The sequence below is a fragment of the Saccostrea cucullata genome, unplaced genomic scaffold, assembly GCF_032062105.1.
Source record: "Saccostrea cucullata isolate Sc308-1 unplaced genomic scaffold, CSIRO_AGI_Scuc_v1 ctg249, whole genome shotgun sequence".
In the NCBI taxonomy this organism is placed as follows: domain Eukaryota; kingdom Metazoa; phylum Mollusca; class Bivalvia; order Ostreida; family Ostreidae; genus Saccostrea; species Saccostrea cuccullata.
The window spans coordinates 352,420-373,442 of NW_026936117.1; the positions used below are offsets into that span (position 1 = coordinate 352,420).

At 38.1% G+C, this 21,023-nt stretch overlaps 1 protein-coding gene across 1 annotated transcript in view; it reads right to left on the reverse strand.

The window, feature by feature from the left end:
• The window catches only part of LOC134244782 (hydrocephalus-inducing protein homolog), a 42,763-nt gene that overhangs the window by 3,104 nt on the left and 18,636 nt on the right, over positions 1 to 21,023 (reverse strand). The window contains exons 39-80 of the mRNA XM_062727023.1: positions 20,441 to 20,601; positions 19,767 to 19,847; positions 18,346 to 18,486; positions 18,004 to 18,187; positions 17,739 to 17,880; positions 17,577 to 17,657; positions 15,886 to 16,107; positions 15,662 to 15,790; positions 15,391 to 15,551; positions 15,198 to 15,280; positions 14,713 to 15,053; positions 14,325 to 14,603; positions 13,644 to 13,688; positions 12,284 to 12,466; positions 12,043 to 12,162; positions 11,578 to 11,910; positions 11,150 to 11,351; positions 10,911 to 11,010; positions 10,726 to 10,825; positions 10,344 to 10,595; positions 10,082 to 10,252; positions 9,802 to 9,891; positions 9,273 to 9,374; positions 8,762 to 8,900; positions 8,368 to 8,541; positions 7,642 to 8,239; positions 7,179 to 7,442; positions 6,672 to 7,020; positions 6,325 to 6,528; positions 5,950 to 6,216; positions 5,610 to 5,834; positions 5,237 to 5,375; positions 4,966 to 5,131; positions 4,691 to 4,838; positions 4,345 to 4,458; positions 3,930 to 4,137; positions 2,058 to 2,279; positions 1,736 to 1,905; positions 1,441 to 1,642; positions 723 to 1,168; positions 403 to 538; positions 138 to 289 (exon numbers count right to left, since the gene is read on the reverse strand). Of these exons, the coding sequence (XP_062583007.1) occupies positions 138 to 289; positions 403 to 538; positions 723 to 1,168; positions 1,441 to 1,642; positions 1,736 to 1,905; positions 2,058 to 2,279; positions 3,930 to 4,137; positions 4,345 to 4,458; positions 4,691 to 4,838; positions 4,966 to 5,131; positions 5,237 to 5,375; positions 5,610 to 5,834; positions 5,950 to 6,216; positions 6,325 to 6,528; positions 6,672 to 7,020; positions 7,179 to 7,442; positions 7,642 to 8,239; positions 8,368 to 8,541; positions 8,762 to 8,900; positions 9,273 to 9,374; positions 9,802 to 9,891; positions 10,082 to 10,252; positions 10,344 to 10,595; positions 10,726 to 10,825; positions 10,911 to 11,010; positions 11,150 to 11,351; positions 11,578 to 11,910; positions 12,043 to 12,162; positions 12,284 to 12,466; positions 13,644 to 13,688; positions 14,325 to 14,603; positions 14,713 to 15,053; positions 15,198 to 15,280; positions 15,391 to 15,551; positions 15,662 to 15,790; positions 15,886 to 16,107; positions 17,577 to 17,657; positions 17,739 to 17,880; positions 18,004 to 18,187; positions 18,346 to 18,486; positions 19,767 to 19,847; positions 20,441 to 20,601 (8,026 nt within the window). The remainder of the gene's footprint in view (positions 1 to 137; positions 290 to 402; positions 539 to 722; positions 1,169 to 1,440; positions 1,643 to 1,735; positions 1,906 to 2,057; positions 2,280 to 3,929; positions 4,138 to 4,344; positions 4,459 to 4,690; positions 4,839 to 4,965; positions 5,132 to 5,236; positions 5,376 to 5,609; positions 5,835 to 5,949; positions 6,217 to 6,324; positions 6,529 to 6,671; positions 7,021 to 7,178; positions 7,443 to 7,641; positions 8,240 to 8,367; positions 8,542 to 8,761; positions 8,901 to 9,272; positions 9,375 to 9,801; positions 9,892 to 10,081; positions 10,253 to 10,343; positions 10,596 to 10,725; positions 10,826 to 10,910; positions 11,011 to 11,149; positions 11,352 to 11,577; positions 11,911 to 12,042; positions 12,163 to 12,283; positions 12,467 to 13,643; positions 13,689 to 14,324; positions 14,604 to 14,712; positions 15,054 to 15,197; positions 15,281 to 15,390; positions 15,552 to 15,661; positions 15,791 to 15,885; positions 16,108 to 17,576; positions 17,658 to 17,738; positions 17,881 to 18,003; positions 18,188 to 18,345; positions 18,487 to 19,766; positions 19,848 to 20,440; positions 20,602 to 21,023) is intronic.

Consider the following 21,023-nt stretch of genomic DNA (forward strand, 5'->3'; position numbering starts at 1 on the left):
TAATTTTTGTGTGAAATGCTATTGAAATATATAAGTCGTAATATTATAGAGAAAATAATAACTTCAAATCTGTGTCCAAGTACCTTTAAATGATCTGACTGACCGGGTCACTGAAGGCAACATTTATTCTGACTCACTTTGTATCTGTGGAGCGGACTGCACAGGTGAAGTGCTGGGGAACTTCTTTTGTGGTGGGTTGTGCTGTACATCCCCCAGTTAAGGTCAAGGTCACTGGAGGATGGACTCCAGGTTTCCTAGTAACAGGGTCTTCCAGGAAACATCTCAGATTCTACAAGATTTAGAGATTCAGTCTGTAATCTTATGATTGTTTACATGAGTACACATATTAAATTTTAAAAATATATATATTAGTTCCAAAGAATTATATAATAAGAGACTTACATCATATCTGATGTCAGCCACTGCTTCCTTTGGTTCAAAGATGACCTCGAAGGTCACATCCATGCCAGGAGTGATGCAGCCCTCCACTGGGTAAATGGAGAAGTCAGGGCGGAATTTCTTCACGTCCCACTTAAACCTGAAAATACAAGCAAGTTCATCAGTTTGGTAAATAGCAATTTTTGAAATTGCTAAAAGCCCAAAGATAACAACTTTAGGAAAGTAACAATTTAGAGAAGTACGATATTTATTATGAACTTTGTCTATATAAATGTATGTTTGTAAAGTTAGACCCTTGAGATCCACTCAGTACTGCGTCTCACCTGGCTGTCATGTCCCCTGTATTACTCATGATGAGCTTCCTGGAGCTGGAGCTGCCCTTGACGACGGTGGGGAACGGGATCGCCGTGGTGTCCAGACTGACCTCCATACCCAGACATTGACCCTTAACAACAAACAAGGTCTCGTACTGACCAGCAAACTCCATGGTCACTTCCTCAGAGAACTGTGGAATTCTGGTATTGCTGTTAAAGGCCACCTCTACCTTACACATGCCGCCCGGTTCTAGGGTGATGGTGTTGGTAGGAGATATGGTTAGGGCACCTGTTGACTGGAGGGCAGGGGTCTCTGGGGTCAAGGCCAGGTTAAAGGTCACAGGAGCAGGACTGTTGTTGACAATTGGGATAAATTTCTTTTTCTTTGGAGAATTCTTGGTAACCTCTGAGGCTCCAAGGTTCACGATCTTGTGTTTAGGGTCAGCAACTTCAACCTGAAAATCACAATGCTCACATATCATCATTCTGAACAATTTTTGTTTTCAGCTTAAATCCTCCTGTATCTTACCATTTTGTTCGTTTTGCAGAGACAAATTTTAATGCGAAATATATGAAGGCAGACTTAAGGCAGGATTTAAGCCTGGGGAACCTAATATTGAGTTCTTATTTATTAATGAAACATAAATAGCCTCCTGTGAAACAAAATATTAAAATGTTTTTAAATTTATAAATCTATAACTGTTTGATAAAAGTGCTTCAGTTATACCTTTAATTCTGTTCCAGTGCCTATTATCTGTACACTCTGTTTTGACAAGCCATTGATTTCAAACTGAACAGTTTCCACATATTTTTTGGCCTCCCTCGGACAGAATGTGAAGGTCATGTCATAGGATTTCCCGGGAGGAATACAGATCCCACTCTCAAAGGTGTGCCTCAGGTAGTCGTTATTGGGATACAGGCACTCAACACTGTAAACAAGAAGTCCAAGGATGAATCATTTCTGACAAAATATATACTAATCTTTCTACATATAAATAATAATTAAGATTTTAACTAGTTACCTGATTTCTTTCTTGTCTTTGTTGGTGAGAGTGAGTACTTTTGTCTGGGGTGGAATACCAGGTTTGATGATGAAGCAGTTTCCAAAGTTGTAGCTGGGGAAGGAGAAGCCCAGGCCTGGTGTCACACCCAGCCCCTCCAGGTTTATCACATAGCTAGGGCCATGAGAGATCTGTAATAAAAACACATGTATATGTACTTTATTATAAACTGCCAGCTCAAGTGTTCATCTGAATACCAGTTGTGCTTTCTATTCACTTTAACCACAAGTGTTAAGGACTTGAGGTAAAAGGCACCTTTTTGCAAATGTAATTAGACCAATACCTTAAGGACTATCTCCGTGTCCTTGAGTGTGGTCCTGCAGGGAGGACAGAAGGTCAGTTTACAGTTGACCCGGTTTCCATGCTCCACCCCTCCACTCATTGGTTCAATGGTTACCATCTCTCTCTTCTTGTTGGACATGTGTAACTCCCACTCGTAATCAAAGTTAAACTTCCCAGTGTTCAGAATGGTCAGGTTCCTCAATTGTTTTTCATTCACCTCAACCTGCAAAGAAAAATATTCTTATTCAGTTAGTTTATACTTTTATGAAATTAAATTTGAAAAGGTAAATTTTTCTTACGATTCTTAAATAATAACAGGAAAAAAAAAAAAATTATTTTTCTGAATAAAACTACCGTATTTGGCCGAGTATAATACGCATTGATGTAAAATACGCACCCCCCTTTTTGAGTCTGAAACTGGGGAAAAAAACGCAGTTCGGATGTATTATACGCAACAGAAAAATTTACCAAGCGATGCTCTGAACTATGAAAATCGCGGTAATTTGTTACGAAAATCGGCGCGAGGATTAAGTATCAAAAATTTACTGAACACACTTTTTTTTAAAATACACACTTTATAACTTTCTCTTAATCCTGACATTCCATATCGCGGCAATCTGGAGAAAATTATTTATTCATTTATTTCAACAAAGCACAAGATAATGTTGCGTAAAAGTATTAACAGATTTTTTTAAAGAATAGTTACGGTGATTTTGAAATTATGCATCGCCATATTCTTAGATGAAATAATTTTATTTCAACAAAGCAAGAGATATTGTCAAAAGTTTTATCAGTTGTCATGTTTAATTTTGGTTCTAGATAATCATGCTTAAAATTATCTTCCAATATTTTAACAGGAAACGAAATTGAAACATCAAAGTATTTATTTCTTTAAGAAGACTACGATTTTCCTCTTCTGAATCTTCGCGGATATCTTATTTTCTAAATGATACCACTTTTATTAAAAGTTTTAGCATAATTTATATTTCATTTCTCAACTCTCAATTATTTAAACAAGAGGCCGATAAGTATAAGATAAGGTAAAATTACATTTAACAAGTGTTTAATTGTTTAAAGTGCCGTAATCAACACATGCTCACACATACGAATGGTCATAAACCGACCCCCAATTTTTAACAAAGAAAATAATCAAAGCAATTAACATGGCAGTAAATAACCAGTGCTCTAACTGTAAAAACATTGCTAGATTGCTTTGGAGTCGGTAGATAATTAATTGCCCCGAGGGGTGTTGATAGGTAATTATCATTTGACCAGCGCACGTGTGTCACAACATTGGCTTCCTTTCATTGGGACGTATGGAGGGGTGTTAATATTGTTGCAGATTATCATTGAGTTATTTTAAACCTAAAATTAATATTTATTTTATTGTATTTCATTAAAAAATGATTTATTACTTTTGTCTGGCAGATAAGGTGCATGTGCACTAATCATTACGGAAGCACGTGACATAGCCATGAGTGAACTTCTAAAAATAACATCGGTAATGGCGGCCTCCTCGGAGACAATCAACATGCAGCTCAAATTACTTTTAACTTACTTTTTCATGTTATTTTGGTATCAAAAGATTATGAAAGTGACATTTTTAAGAAGCATACCTTCCAACAATAACTTTCCGAAGTTTAAAATATGGCAATTAACAATAGAAATTGCATATGTCTCTAAGTAATACTACGGTATGTACGTATGATAGCCGTGTTTCACCTGAAAGAAAAACTTGTCAAAATCCCATTGTGATGTAAAATACGCATCCCTTTCTCACAGAAATTTATTTTAGGAAAAAAGTGCGTATTGTACTCCCCGAAATACGGTACTTATTCTACAAAAAGGATGGACAGGTGTATTAGCAGCCTACCTCTCCGAATCTAATGATGTTGATTCCATCGGACACAAACTCCTTGTTGACCCCTGAGGAGTCTTCACACAACAGCTGACAGTTCATGGCGTATCCTTCCGCCTTCACATTTAGGGTCACAGGGAGCACCTTACGTTTGACCTTACACACAAGGTTAAAGTTCACTTCCTTGTCAGAGTTTGGCACAAAGTACAGCTCTATTGGCATTCTGAAATATTTTGGTTATAAATAATAGATCAGACTCTGTATGAAATTAATTCATTATTAATAAGTAACTGCTACATTACATTGAATATGCACATATATTATAAGAATTGTTTCGATAAAATAAGAAGCATAAAAACACATCCAGTTTATACTACTGGTGATACACTAAAGTCTGTGTGGACTGAGTGAATGAGGAATCAAAATGTACCTGGTCTTGGGCTGAATTAAGCCCCGAGTTGGTGAAACCTTCAGTTTCTCAAAAACACCAGGGAATGGTTGATAAAAATGCCAGCTCTCTTTACAAGCAGGAGGATAGAAAGAACTTAGGAAGGAGAGAAGGAAGAATAGGAAAACAGGAAAGAATGATAAATGGTAGCAATGACAAGTTAGAGTGAGATAAAATGAAAAAGTTTTTAAAAGTTTGAAAGACACAAAGAGAACATTAGCATGTTGGTATGAATGATGGCAGATAATGAATGATTGAACATTAAGATCACACGGGTTTATGTCTAACTTACCGAGATTTGGCAGGGATGGTGGTGTGTCTAACTTACCGAGATTTGGCAGGGATGGTGGCGGACATGGGACTGACTCCGAGGTGAGCCGCGAAGCCAGCGGAATGACACGAATCCTCCTCAAACTGAAAGAAGAATGGCTGGTCCTCGTTATTCATCAGGTACACCGTCTCCACTGCCTCATGACCTGTAAGACAACACCCAGTCTACACTACACATGTACAAAATAAAAGAATTGAAACTCTGAACTTGATCTTTGTATTTGTAAAAGATTTAATTCTATCTGAGTTATTTCCATTATAGAACCCGCTTACCGATGAGGAGGGCTTTGAAGTTCATGTGAGACCTATCCATGGAGATATCTGGTTCCCGAGCCTGTCCCACCAACAGGAACGGTACGCTGATGTTCTGCTCCGGGATGTGGAACCTCCAGAAGGACTCCACCAGAGTCAGCTCCTGAGACGTGAACTCAAACGACACCTAAAACACAGAATGTGTCAGATAGCACACACATAGGAAATGATGGAAAACAATAACTAAATCTAATACATGTATAAAGATTATAAAATCCCAGTTTGTGGTTACCTGGTATTTCTTTCCACATTTAACACTGCCCTTGGGGGTGAGACATTTAAATGCTGAGGGTTTTTTAGCATCATCCTCATCTTCACAAGACCACTCAAAGGTGTATGGCTGACTGGTGGGATTCACAATGGCAAACGTCCTACAAGACAACAAACAGTTCAAACTTCATACAAATAGCTTCAACAATTCAATGAACTTCTACAGCTACATATCTCAATATTTTAATAGGCATAGCTATAATTGAATTGAAAACTTAATGGATGATTTTAAAGTCAGTAAAGGACCGAAATACCCAAATGGGCTTCTTGACATAAATAATTAACCAATAAAAAATTAACCATTAATTTCAAAATTAAATTAAACTGATGCATACTTGGTGTTTTTGACTCCAATACCGATGCAGCTGAACTCTATGACCCTGGTGTTGGGATCAAGGGTGGATCCTGGGGGAGCCCCGTTAGGTCCCTTCATCTCGGGGTTCCTCCGGGCACCACTGATGTAGTCCGAGTCCTCCAGCTCAAAGTGACAGTACGGCATCAGACTCTTCCCCTTCAGACCAATCACAGGGCCCTGCTGGTCCTTCTCTAGGTTAGGAATTCTGTCAAAGAATTCAAAGTGCCAGAAATATGTACATTTGTATCTAAGTAAAATTAAAGAAAAACAGCAGGTACAGTAAAGCATAATACAAAGCTTAAACAGTGGGAAATTCTTACGTGCAGATAAGTCTTCCTTCGTATTCACTGACATCCAGAGGAGCCATTTTAACAGTGAAGCTCTGCTTTTTGCCACCTGAGATTGTACCAAACTCGGGCTCAATAGTGAATGGTACATAGCTGGAGTCAGGGACCTCCATTCTAGACTCGGGGCGGTCTCCTTCTGATACAAAGGTCACAGCTCTCTGTGGGGGTGGGGGCATGTTCTCCATGACGACCTGCCAGCTATAGTCCATCTTAATGTTGCCCTTATTGCTGATAGTAAACCTGGAAGAAAAAAAAACTTGTACATCATTTCTAGAGCTATATTCATTTTTAACAACATCATAAGGCCTAAATCTAAAACAGGTAAAAGAGTAAAACTAGCAATCATACTCGTAAACTCTACTCTGGAACATGAGGGTGTCTTTGAAGTGGATGGACTCGATCTTGCTCTCATATTTACAGTAGTCTGCCACTGCTGACACTAAGAGCTCAACATTCCTACTCGATTCAGCCTGCTCTGTATGAGCAGGCTCAGTCTCAGTCTCAATCACCTTCTTCTTGGCCGGGCGACTACTCAACGGAGCCTTGGCACCTCTACAATAATAAATTTATGATTAAATTGTGTTTATTACTCATATTACTGATAGTATGAAAATTCCTAAGTACAGTATTTAGAAACATGGATTTTTAAGAAATAATAATTAGAGAATTCTGATCTTTTGTTTAAGTTTACTTACCCCTCACTGGAGGGTTGTGGTGATGTGGGGACGTCAATCCACTTGACCGTGCGAATCCTGTCGTCCCAGTCTGATACTTTCTGCGGCTTGTCAAACATGATCTTGGTGACCTTACAGTTGATTGGATTCTCAGTCAGGGTCTTGGGCTGGTCAGACTTGAAGGTCACGGTCATGTCTTTGGCAGTGTTAGGATGAAGGTGACCTACTTGTGGAGAGAATTTAAGCTGAGGGTGATCAGGCCATGCAAACCTTAGGAAGTCTGTTTTGGAGTGATTCCTCATAGAGAAGGAGAGAGTTCTTGGTTCATTGATGAAGCAGTCACCAAATCGGATCAAATTTGGCTTGGCAGCTGAAAGGAACAATTATAATAAAATATCATGCTTGATCAGAAAGACCTGATTATTTATTAACTGTCATGACAGATCTATGAAAAGGACCATTCCTCTATATCTTGGTCACATAATTTGAGATTGTAGACATTTTTATGAGGGTAGATAAGTACAGTACCTGCTACATCATCTTCAGCCATGTTTCCTTCCTCGAAGTCCAGTTCTGTGCCCGTCCCTACACTGTGGATGTTGTCCAGGGTGATATCGTCCTGGTAACCCTCCCCCACCAGCTGGATGACTGAGTCCTCGTACTGATTGTCCACCACCATTAAATGGATGTGGGCCTGTGACCTTTGAACTGCTGTGGGTTTATAAGTCACAGTGAATGAAGCTGTCTCTCCAACTCCAACAACCACAGAAGCAGTGTGTGGACGCTTTGTGTCTGAAAATAATCAGTCACCTCTAATAGTGTGTCTAATCATTTGTCTAAAGCTAAAGTAGTACCAGTGTGAAAAGTTTATCTGTTGGACTTATTTTAAATGCTGTCTAAGGTGATTACAATATATAAGTTAGAAGCCATAAGCTTGATTTACTTTATAACAAGATAATTTCTGAGGTTTGAACTTTTTAAAATTCTATACCTTCATAATCATCCTCCATGATAGCATTGGTACCATCAGCTGGTTTGAGTTGGAACACATTATCTTGGTCAATCAGATCAATGTCCACTTTACTGGGCAGTGTCCCATCATTGATCAGAACTAACGGCAATGTCTCTGTACTGTTAATCAAGTTCTTTTTAAACAGCATCAGTGCCTGGCCACGCTTGTTACGCACTGCTGGCTTCTGTATGTTAATTCTGGGAAGGTTTCCGTCTCCAGAAACTTCAAATGTCAGGTTCTTTCCTCTGGCTTGGTTGGTAGCTACACCTTCTATGGCTGCCTCAAATATGGCATTGAAATTCTGCATAGAAGTGGGTGTGAAGGTGACAGTGGCGTACACGTGACTGTGGTTCATGATCTGAGCCCGGACTGGTTCCACCTCAAATATATCCTGCTGTTGTCTGGTTCCTTTGGTCTGTACTGGTTTTACGGAGAACAGAATGTCACAGGGCACCTTGTTTGTGTTACTGATCTTGAAGCGGGCCTTAGCTTTACGTCCAATGATCACATTGTTAAAGATGAACTTCTTGTCATCTTCTCCATAAACACCTCCATCTGTTGCTGTGTTTTCTGCATTCTGTAATGATCAAAAATATTCCATTCTTCTGAATCAGAATCTACCAATACTTATTATCATCCCCTTTGACACACAATTTATCACCTATTCAAAATTCAGTTCTAGACAGCTGGTAGACATGTATATACCTGACTATGGTGCTGCCACAAGGCCAGATTCTTGACAATTCTGTGTTCCTCGAAGATGGAGCTGATGTCATCGACATTGATGGAGGGGGTGCAGGTCTCGGCAATGATTCTGTAGGAGATTCCGTGAGGGTAGTGGTCCGAGGGATCCCGGTCTGTTATATCTATTGACAGCTCCTGTAAAATGGGGTCAAAAGCTTGAAGAACTGTCCATTAAAAGGAGGAATTAAAATATTTTGTAGTATTTAAAAAGAAACAAAAAATTCCTCACACCTAAACATATGATCACAGATTTTTATCCTTTTAAGTTCATCAGAAATTGATGTAAAATACTCAAAGCATTTTAAAACACTTTTTCAGTATGTATCAGAATGTGATGATTTTTAACGGTTCTTACCTCATCAAATTTGCCCTGGACCTCGGCAGCACACTCTACCAGGATCTGCTGGCTGTGGTCAGGGTAAATAATTCCATACGCTGGGGACAGAGTGAAGATCTTAAACTGTAGACGAGACTGTCCACCTACTCCCTCTTGTCTACAGAGAGATTGACAGAGTTAGTATCAGTTCATAACAACATAGATCAATGTACCAATTGAAAGTAAGGTTTAAAAGATATGCTGGCTTAAAACAATTAAATCAATTTAATCAATTTTTCAAACAAAATTTCTACTTTAGTTACATAAAAAAATTCTGAAAGGGTCACTTTTGACCTTTATTTTCATTTTAAGAAGATATACATGTGCTTTCTAATAAAAGGTACTAATTGTTCTAAATAGTGATGATCTAAAACAAGTACATGTACAGATAAAACATATTAAATACTTTTCATTGCTCCGATATGAATAAACATAATTTTACTACAGATTTAATATTCTATATTTGCCCCTAACAGTAGCCCCAGTATACCTGTACAGGCCCGTGCGTCTGTTAGTTTGGTTGGAAGGTTGCAGATTTCTGGAGGCCGTGCGATCAATTAAACCTGCCTTGCTATAGCTGTTATATTCACTACTTTATAAAGCGTAGAGAAATACGCAATTAGACACAAACACACCAAGCAAGCAACAAACCAAGCTTTTGTACAAAGTGACTATCAAAATACTTTTAAATAATTTTTTTTCCTCTAAATTCATTTAATTTTTACAACAAAAGCTTGGTTATGATTTTAGAAGAAAATTGGTATTACTGAGTGCTTTAATTCTAAGAAACTACATCCAAGATATTAGCAGCATTAGTAAAACTTCTGATTCTTAAAATACTACAGAGTTCTAAGAATTATTACTACAAAGTGATCTGTGAGTGGAATTCAAAGTGAGTATTAACAAAGGTTGATGGTTAAATCTAAGTATTAAATCTCTATCACTGTAGTGATTTGCTCTAGATGAGGAGAAAGCTACAAGCACTACAGCATTTATCTAGAGGATCCCAGAATTCCTACCTGACTGAGTCGGTTTTCTTGGGTTTGGCTACTGATCGTCCTGAGCTCGAGCCATCTCGAGATCGACTTCTCTTGTTGTCTTTTACAGGCCTAAAAATACAAATCAATTGAGCTCTACTGATTCAGAAAACTATAATGTTTGTTATTACTGACAAATGATACCAACACTTTGCATATTTACATATTACAAATGATACTAATACTTCACACATTCATGGGCTACAAATCATCACAACCCTACATATATTTACATGTATTTATATTTATGTTCTCTACTTACGGGCGATTTCCTCGGGCCTGCCCCTGTTGTGTGTCCTTGTCCTTCTGCATCAAGGTGATGGTGTATTTAAATTCATATTTGCCCTGGTTATAAATAGTGAACATTTTCTGCTTTTTGTTATTCACTAACAGAGCACCAAAGTTAATGTCACTGATCGGTGAGATTGAGTATCTAAAAATGAGAGAAAAAGAAGTCATTAGATCTACAAAAGTACCTAAAAATTGATAAAACAGATCATCCAATAATAAATATCAGGTCTTACTTTGCAAATTCGGCCTCGGCGGAGACTTTGATGGGGATGTTTGCGATGATTTCTCCTCCGTCCCCGAGTCGCGGCTCGATGACCTGACATTTGAGGATGGGCTGCTCCTTAATGTGAACCTCCTTGTTTGATTTGAAGGACACCGTGACGGGCTGGGGCCGGTCGTTCATGTTCAGGGTCATCTTACTGGGATTCACAGTGAACAAGTCCCAGGGATTGGGGTTCTTAGGATCACAGTTGTCAAACACAAAGCTACAAAATATTTTCCAATCAACTAGTGAGATAAAACATGATTACAAATAATATTACCTTCACTTACTGGTGATTTAAAGTTGATGGTACATACTTATATGTAAATATCATCAAGTTGCCATGTACTTACTTGTACTGAATTTCAAATTTGCCTTTGTTCTTGAGATGACATGTGAGTTTTTCTTCCTGTCCAACTTTCACAGTTCCAAAATCTAATCCTCCATCATTTCCTGAGAAATGTAAGAAAAGAAAATCATCAATATCCACAAATCTTAATCTCATATCATTGATGTTTCCATTTCAAACCTGACCCACCTTTTTGGAAGCTGACGTCCAGAGCAACATCATAGGCCTCGGCCATGACCTGAATAGCCTCGTTAGAAAACAGACCAGTGATCTCCTGAAGATCTGACACCTAAAAATAGAAAATTAGGTCAAAAGGTTAGAATAATGTCCCTAAGTCAGGCACCTTAAAAGTAAACATCATGTCAAAAGTTTGAGCTTTATAAGATCAAGACAAGAAATGAACTCAGCTCATCAGGCTGTCCACTCACCTCAAGCCTGATCATCTTTTTGATGGTGGAGACCGGTTTCATGGCCCTGAAGTAGGCATGGAGAGGAACCTCAGAAAGAGGCTCTACGACGCCGTTATCCTCCGCCAGCGTGAAGTCGTCCCCAAGGTTCTCCCAGCCGGTGATCTTCCATTTCACTGGCAGCTGGGTGTTATTCCTCATGTAAATGGTCTTGGTATCTTTCCTGAAAATCACATAGGTATCTAAATGTAATATGAATTCAATGACTCAGAAGAGTACAATAGCACGCAAAAATATACTCTAACCTATACATACTTGAGAATGAAAATAAGTTACTCTAAAATCATTTTGAAAAGTTTGAAAGCTTGTACTTTCTCTTTACCAGATCTGAAGATAACAAGGTTTTGTAAGTAGGAATACATAATTGAATTTGTAGGAGTATAAAGTACCTGTGTAGCAGGACACTGTCAAAGTGGAACACTTTTTTGTCTAACTCTAGAGCTGGGAGGAAGGCGTCACAGCAGACCTTGAACACGACAGGCTCGGGGTTCTCCCGGATACAGCAGACAATCTTATCCTCGTAATGGCCCTCGTGTCGGGGGTAAGCCCAGATTGTGAGGGGCTGGGACTCTCCGGGCTTCAGGATCATGTTGGTGGGGTCCAGGAGGAAGGTCTCCCCCTTACTGTCCTCCAGGTAACAGAAGCTGATGTCCGCCTCCAGGGGGGACGTGTTACAAATCGTTATCTTCTCCATCGTCTCCGGGAAACGACCACTCTTCATGCTGAAACATTACACATGTCATTGATTTTCTCTTAGAATTGTATTTGTTTAAGAGTTTTATTTTGTTGTTAGTTACTTTTTTTAATTTAGTCAAGGACAAATTCTTCTGAGAGTTAACATAATCACCACTTACTCTGCTCTTGATTTTCCTGGAGAGAGTGGACCAAATTCAAATGTCTCAGTAGCCAGAATATATTTCTTGTGAACAATTTCATCTGATTTCTTGTTCTTCTTGCGATTTGGGAACACAATCCTACAGTTGAATAGGTTTTCATAAAAGGATTTAAAGAAAAACTGAATATTTTATTTGCATAATAAAGTATTACTACTAGTTAAAGTAGTTTATTACATGTACTATGTGCCAGTGCCTATACCTGGGTTCTCGGCTGATGGAGGGGAAGGCACACACCCCTCTACAGTACAGCTGGTACCTCCTCCGAGTCCCCACAATCTCAAAGTTCAGAGTCTGATCAAACTGTCCCAGCTCCTCTGACTGGAATCGCAGTCTGATCACCACTTCTCCATTGGCCGGGATGATCCATCGGAAAATTGACAGTCTACAAAAAGTTTACACAGAATATTAATTAACTTGTTCATCAATCAGAGTTCAATATCCAATATCAATCATGCTTCATGTAGATAAATTTTGCATACTTGCAAATTATCATCAAATATAATCTATGCTTAACATATTACAATTTGATTTTTTCATCTGTTTGAATCACTGTGAAATCACTGTATCAAGGGATTCAATTTTTGTTGTTTTCAAGATATAAAGAGACCCACAAATTCATGTCCACCACAAAATGAAATTTTATGTAAAATATATTCAACTCTTTTCCAATCTCAAATTCAAATTGCCAGAAACCAATATTTTTCCTCAAACCTCGAAAATAAGAACCAACAAAAATACCAGTACCTGGTTACCAAATAAACTCCAATAAAAAAAATTACCCAGGGAAAAAGTTAAAGTCTCTCAATTAGCCAAGTTTTAAATAAATTTCATTAAGATATAAATCAAAATATAGTGGAGTGAAAATTTTCCAGCATATCAGAGGTAAAGCACTTGAAAATAAATGCATGTATTATTTAGTTCTGCTATAAATTCCTAATATATAGTTTTATATACAATGTATTAAAATAAGTGAAATGAGCTTTTAAAGATTTTGAAATCTGTAGACATGTATACTCAGCATATAATTACAATAAAAGTTTAAAGTAAGTAACAAAAATTACAAGAAATTCTAGGAACAAAGAATGAAATGAAATAGACATTTTAAAAAGTTGAAAGGTTTACAAAGAATGTTAGTAAACTGTTAGGTACAAAAAGCGTTAAAGGTGAACAGGCACAAACAACACTAAATACCACCACCAATTCTAGCTTAATATAGGTATACCATTATCTAATAACTAATTCTCTTCTTGTGTAATATATTGCTTACTTCATTTGTAATGTGTGTGATACTGTGTACATGTATATATACATGTATAATATTAAACATTCATTGACTGGTGTTCTGATCTAGTGAATGTAACATTTGACTTTTTGGTGTTTATATCTAAGAGAAATGCAATAAAATATTCAAGTCCTCCTCCTAAAACTGTATTTGTTATGTAGTATACCTTAACAGTCTGTGTTTGAACTTCCATATATAAATATCTATAGGCAGTTTTGTTAAAAGTGTTCAGCAAGATTGACCTCCCTTACACACTGTGATAGATGGCTCTACTTACTTGGGTGTTTTGGCCTCACCGAGAGCCACGCCTTCCCCTGTGGAGCTGTAAGGAGACACAGTATTCAGCATGCACACATACAGGTAGTTAATGAGGGAGGGGGACACAGGTTAGAGAATGAGAGGGGTGAATGGGAGGGGGGTATCCTTGCTACCACTGGGAAGTTCATGCTTTCTACATCCTCTATACTAGTTTTAGAAGGGTGGGCAAGATAACATGATGCTACTTTCTGATTCATGACATGAGATGTATTAGGTACAGACAAATCACTTCCACCCCACTGAAGCCAATTCATTGTTAGGAAGCATAAGCATGCTTTAAAGCAAATTTTTGGGAGCACTGGGTATAAGGCTATGTATTGCAGTTAGTTCAAACAGGCTGGCATGCTCAGTCTGGACTGATCTCATCATTAACGTTCATTACATGGTTATGTCACTTTATTAATGCTGCTAATACAAAAATTATTATTTTTTTAGTAATATACATCCTAGTATTTGTAAATTGATCACTGTGTTTAAAAGAATCAATGTGTGCCCTAATTCTGATCTACATAGTACATTCCCACCACAAGGATGGGCGGGTCAAACGAGACCAAGAGGTGAGAGGGATTAGCATTAATAATCCAATCTTCCCTGGGAGCAAACCACCGTGATTTATACATACAGCCAGAGCAGGCATTACCTCAAGGCGTCGATGTCTGACACAGGAGTTGTGGCCCCTGGTGGTGGGGATGCCACCTGCATTGAGTTGCGTCGTGAGGAGGACTTTCCTGTGGCTGTTCCGGTCCGCCTCTCGGCGCTCTTCTTCCTCTCCCCCTTCTTGTCCTCCTTATCTTTCTTGTCCTCCTTACTGCCCTTGCCCCCCTTGCCTTTGGTGGGGGTTGTGTGCTCTGTCTTGTCTGGAGTCACTGACTTCTCCTCCTCAGGTTCCAGTTCCTTAGGGTCAGGTGCCCCAATGTTTCTGAAAGAGATTCATGTTTAAATAAATTTCATCTCTCTTTCTCATATATTCTTATTCCTATTTATGCAAAATGTTACTCTGCATAGGAGAAAAGATTCTATAATCTTACGGATCATCAGGGGATGATGCCACAAAAATGTAGCGGCCTCCAAATTCACTGACTGGTGGTGCTCTCCTCTTAACTGGGAAAGGAACCACAGCGAATGCCGCAGGGGGAGGGATTGGTGGTCCTTTTGGACCTAGTCCCAGACCATCCAGAACCTCTTCCATGGAGGGCAGTCTGTTGGTCTGCAGTACTTTATCGTAAGCAGACACTGATTTATCGGAGCAGTCCACGATGATGTTGGGTACTCCTGTACCATCTTCTTCCTTCTCCTTAGCTGCTTCATCAAACATGACCTCACCGTCCAAACCATCACCCTCACCCTGCTGGGCAGCCTTCTCTGCAGCCTGTAAAAGGAAGATAGAATCAGTATTTTCTTGGAACAAAGACTCTTCTAAGACAGAAAAAAATATTTTTTTGGGATAGAGGTCTTATTCTTTTTGGCAAAGAACATAATTTTATACGCTGTGTTACAACTGTGACCTTCTGACCTCTTTAGCTGCTTTCTCTGCATTCTCCTTCTCAATCTGCTTCTGTCTCTCCTTTTCCTTCTCTTTTTCTTTTTCGTGTTTATCTATTAGAAATTTGAAATACATTCAATTATAAAATGACAATTCATTAAGGGTTTCCATTTTTTATCAAACAGTACAAAGCCATAAACAACAATTTTAAGATGACCCTGACCTTTGGCAGCTTTTCCCTTTTTGCCAGATGGAGGGTGGTGAGCAGCGTCATCCTCGGATTTCTCAGATGGTGTAGGGGGCCTCTTCAGACTAAGAGTGGTCCGGTCCCAGAACTCAATCATTTCCATAATATCTTTCTGAGCATGCTCAAATGTGCGGAATCTATTGAAAACACATATTATGAACACAATTATGTTCTAGAAATTGTAAAAAGATAAGAGTTTAACATTAATGAAAAGAACTAAAATACTGTTGGTAATGTTGATGTTTACCTCTGCATGAGCAGTATTTCTGATTCCTTGGGAGGGGGAGGTAACTCTTCCTGTGGGGGGTCTGTCAGCTCCTTGGCTTTCTCTTTCCCCTTATCATCCTTCTTACCATCTTTACCCTTCTTTGCTTTCCTACAAAAAATTAAAGATTACGTTTTTAAACCATTAGAAATTATAAATTATTTGTGTTTGTTATCTATGTATTTGTATCATTATGTATCACTTACTTGTCTTCCATGGCGGTGTCGCTTTTCTCAGTCTGATGGGACTCGGGCCGTTCGTTAGCCCCCGTTTTACTACCGTGTTCCCCGTCCTTAGCCCCGGCCCGGGAGGCCTGTACACGGGAGTCCATGGCACTCTGTGGCTTCCCTGTGGCTGTTCCCTTCTTTCCATCCTTTGCCGGCTCTTCTTTCTTTTCAGCTGTCTTCTTCTTTCCTTTCTTCAACGCCCTATATATACATTTTCACTTTTAAAATGTGATATCTTTTATTATGTTTGAAAGGGAGCATTCATTGTTCATTTGTGCTCAGCTCTGTTCCATGTTAATTATTTCATTACATACTGAATAAGAGAAGCTTAAACAAATATAAATTCTATATCAAAAAGAGTAAAATAATTTAAATTGAAAGACAGAACAAAACAAAAAAACACATCAGGAAATCACCATTGACAAACTGGTAATAATTCTTAACAGACTCAGAAACCAACAACAACAGTTTACTGACACTTCAGAAACTGACAATTCTACACTGAATAAGAAGGACATGATACTGTAAACCAACTTTTATTCGCGACGACTATATTTCGCGATTTACCATGGGTAAACTAGTTAGCGACGATTAATTTTCGCGATCAGGCCTTTTTGGGGTCTGTTGTATATAGACAGAGAGACTTTAAATACTGGTTCGCGGCGAGAAATATTCGCGATGACGAGGCTGTCGCGAACTTCGCGAAAATTTGTCGCACGCGAATAAAAGTTGGTTTACAGTAGTTAATACATAGGTACTGCAGACACTCTGATGTTAATACATGTACAATCCAAGTATTCACTGTAAACAACTATGGCTGTAGTGTTCACCTCATTTGTAGACACTTAGTGCTGAATTTAGTGTTAGAGTAGACTTATAGTGTTCACAATAGCATTTTGTAAAGAATTAATGATTATTATTACAATGTTAGTACCGGAATCACTATTCACAGTAGTATTAATACAAAATGTTCACTATAATCTTATGAAGACAATTCAAGACATACTGTTGACTGTACTATTTTACAGACCATTATTCACTGTATTTTAGTATAGACTTAGTGTTAGTACATAACTAGTGTTAAATGCACTTTCAGAAGAGTCTAAAAGACTAAGTGTTCACCATACCGTTAGTACACAGTATCACCTAGAGTTAGTACAGAGTGCTTACTGCTGCTGGTCGTTAGTTTGTGCTACATGATGCCCTCCTCCCTTGTGGTGTCTACCACAGATAATCAACACAGATTAACGGACAAAGTTCTACCAGAATATCAAACGTTAATGGACAAAGTTCTACCAGAACCAGTTAATTTATCTACAGTCTAAAGAATTACAATTTTAAGACAATGGTGTTTGAGGAAGGCATGTGTCAAATCCTGCACCTTTGGCTTTTGAACACTTGAATGAATCAGGGATTGTCTTAAAATCACACGTTTTAAGAAAATGTAGTGCAGTTTGTGCCAAAATATGATTCTTCCCAAAGAGTGAGTCAGAGTCCAGATAAAGTGATCCTTATATGTGTCTGAGATCACAGTGATATAAAATACAAAACATCAAATTAAGAGTATATCAAGTGACACCTATCCTTAGATCTAATAATAACCTTTTTTTCCTGTGTTTTATTTTCATATGATCCTTTGACATGAGGTAGTGTAGTGTTGAAGGACTTACTTTTCCTCCTCTAGTCTTTGTCTCTCTATTTCCTCCAGTTCTCTCTGCTTCCTCTCTCTTTCCATCTTCTCCTCCATTTCCCTGTAATTGATACATCACTGGTAAGTATAATCAAACTCATTAAACTATAACCCTTACCCCACTAAATAAGACAATACTGACTTTCTGATGCGCTCCTTCTTGATTTCCAGTCGTTTCCTGTCCACCTCGGCTTTGTCCTCGTCAGACAGAGCGTCGTATTCATCCTCAGACATCTCCTCCAGTCTCTGCCTGTCTTCTTCCTCCTTCAGCTTCTCTTGTCTCACTGAAATAATTGAATCGTCTCTAAGTTAGGCTACATTTAATATGAGGTTTCATTGCCCTTTTACAGGCATTACGGGCATAAATTAAATCTGAGTTTCGTGGAGTACACTATCGCATCAGTCACCTCTTTCCTCCTCGGCCTTTTTCTCCTGCTCCTTGAGGACATTGTAGTCCAGCTTCATCGTCACAAAGTAGATAAATCGGCGGTTATTCAGCGCCCTCAGTATAGAGTGGGCTGTGATGTACAGATTCTGGGCAAACAGATTCTCAAGGCCATCAAAAACCACACCTCTGTGACAGTCGTTTAACTGAAAAATAAAATAATTAATGTTCTTAATAATTCCATTACATAAACTAAATAAAAAGGAAATTGCACATAGTTCAAAAGATTACACTTCAATAAAGAAAAATTCTGGACAATGTTGTTTGTTTCTGTATTTTCTGTGACATATTTCAGTACATTTACCTGCAGTCTCTCGGAGAGAATTTCCACGATGAGGTCCTCCGGCAGTACGCAGCTCATCAGCCCCTCCTCACCAGCCACACTGGCGCTGACACTGAGGCGCCGCGCAATAGGGGCCACTAACGGCGGAGGACTACTGGGCACCTGGTCACAAAGGGAGAAAATTCATTCCTTAGTCCACAGTTAATCAGTGTTTATACAAGTATTGCTATCAACATCCAAATTTAATTGTTGGGCTATGTTAATTTTACAGCAGATGTTTTATAAATAAGATTAACAATTCCACTTGTCAGTTTAGTTTTAAAACTTTAAATATGCATTGAAATCCTGAAAATCTAAGTGCTAGAAACAAAATGTGTACAACACTACAATCTACAAACTGACATTAACTCTGTCACTCTATTCAAAGTGTGCTCACTGTCATTACGGACAATATCATATTTTTATTGGTTATTTTGTGCCAATTTTATGCATTTTTTCCCCTCATTTTAGGAAACAAATAGAAAAACTAATTTTTCAAAGAGTTTTTCTCTAGTCTAATTATATCTAGTCCCATAAATAAGGTACAAAAAGTATTATTTAACGAAATTGAAAAGTTCTTACAAAGAAAAAATTATTATTACAGCTGAATAAATGGCTAGATAATATTGTTTCATTGAAAAACAATACTGTAAATCACTTTTTATTTGCGAGAACTTTATTTTCGCGTAATTACGCGAGGCAGTGTGCTCGCGAAAATTTAATTCTCGCATATAATAGTATTCCTTAAGATTATGTAGAGCAATGACCACAATTCGTGAAATTTTGTCTCGCTAATCAATAGTAAATAACTATCTCGCGAAAATAAGGTGTCGCAAAAATTTAGTGATCTACAGTATAAAGCTTAGTTTTGGAGTAACTGACCATGTCATATTTTTTTTCTCATTGATAAATTCCAATGTATATATTTTCTCTCTTCTGTTAGATATTAGATACAATTTGTTCTTTATATGTTTTGTCAAAGTATTAATGACTACTTAAATAATAACAAAGGTGTTTGGTGATTACATGTACATTCATTTTCTGGGCTTGAGTTCGTAAACTCATACTGTAGCAATTTAATATTCAAAACATAACTGATTAGTTAGTTCATTAAAGCATTGCTTCATAAATTGCTCATAAATTTGATCAATAAATAAATCAACAAAAAATGCAAATTATATGGTATAATAAGTTTTGCAAAATATATAAGAATGCTACAAAAAAGGTACCTATATTTCTCCTATATAACAAATAAAGAAAACTCTACGTGTGATTGCACAACATTAATTAAAGGAGGAACATATTAAAATAAATGACAATTTGGAAAACAATATCCAACAAAAAGGAGACTGGGTGCCAGTAAGGAAGACAAAACACATAGGGGTGTGTCACAACAGAAGCACCTTCTCAGCATGGGCCCCCTTGGTGGGCATACAATGACCGGCCCCGCCTTTCTCTGGTGGGTGTCCGTGACCCGGAACCGCCTGTAATGTGGTCAGTGTCTTACTACTGGTATGCTAGAGATTAGTAAAAAGGGTTAGTAATGGACCGAGATGATGTGAGTAGTAGGAGTCATTCCCCCTTACAGAGTCATTTCCTGTATCTGTGGAACCTCAGTATTTGCAGCCCATTCCCTGTATAGGTGTATGATATATTTTGTCTGTGTGCTTGTGTGTATGATAATTCTCAGCCTTTACCAGTGTCAATTAAATCTCATATCTTACCATCACAGAATATAGGTAATGAGCACGACTATACATCTGAAAGCAGGGGGTTTACCTTACTACTGTATATAGCACACTTGTTCTGAACAGATTTACTGATTTCAAAGAGTTATCAAATTATGATCAAGAGTTAAAATGACAAGAATGATTGTTAATAATGGAAAACTAAAACATGTTATAAATATCATTATTAAGGAAAGGTTTAGTGTTATGAAAAATAAGGAAATAAAGGACACATTTTTAAAAATATCCCTTACAGACAATGAGACAATTTAAAAGATTTAATATACAGTATATTACATCAAGAGTAATATTATAATAATTCATTACATGTATACTAATTATAGCCCTACCTGACTACCGGTGGCTCCGTCTATGGAGGAGGTATTGATGCCTGTTTTGCCGGCGGCTGTACTTCCATGGTGCTTGTCCTTCATGCCTTTGACATCTGAAACAGTGCTAGTCTTACGATTGGAGATGATGGAGGTGGTCTGAGGTACAGTGGTGGCGCCCGCTGTGAAGAGTGAGTGGTGCTCAATCAGTGGTGGATAATGAGTGGTGCTCAATCAGTGAAATACAGGACGTTAGTCCACTTAACCGGGCATGTGCTCAAAGATACAGCATGGTGTGAGTCATACTGAGAATTATTAACCACATACATTTTACAAGACACCATAAAAAACAAGAGGCCCATGGGCCACATCGCTCACCTGAGCACTGTGGCTAGGAAAAAGTAGAAATTCCTTTATTATTGAAAAGTTTGAATCCAAAAGTAGTCCCATGACCTATCATGGATTTGCTATTCTGGAGAAGATGATTTTTAAAGAATTTTCCTATATAGTTCAATCAAGATGTAAAACTTTGGGTGGCCATTTTGGCCCCACCCTACCCCCGGAGGGCTTCCATGAATTATGGCTTTGCCATTCTTGAGAAGAT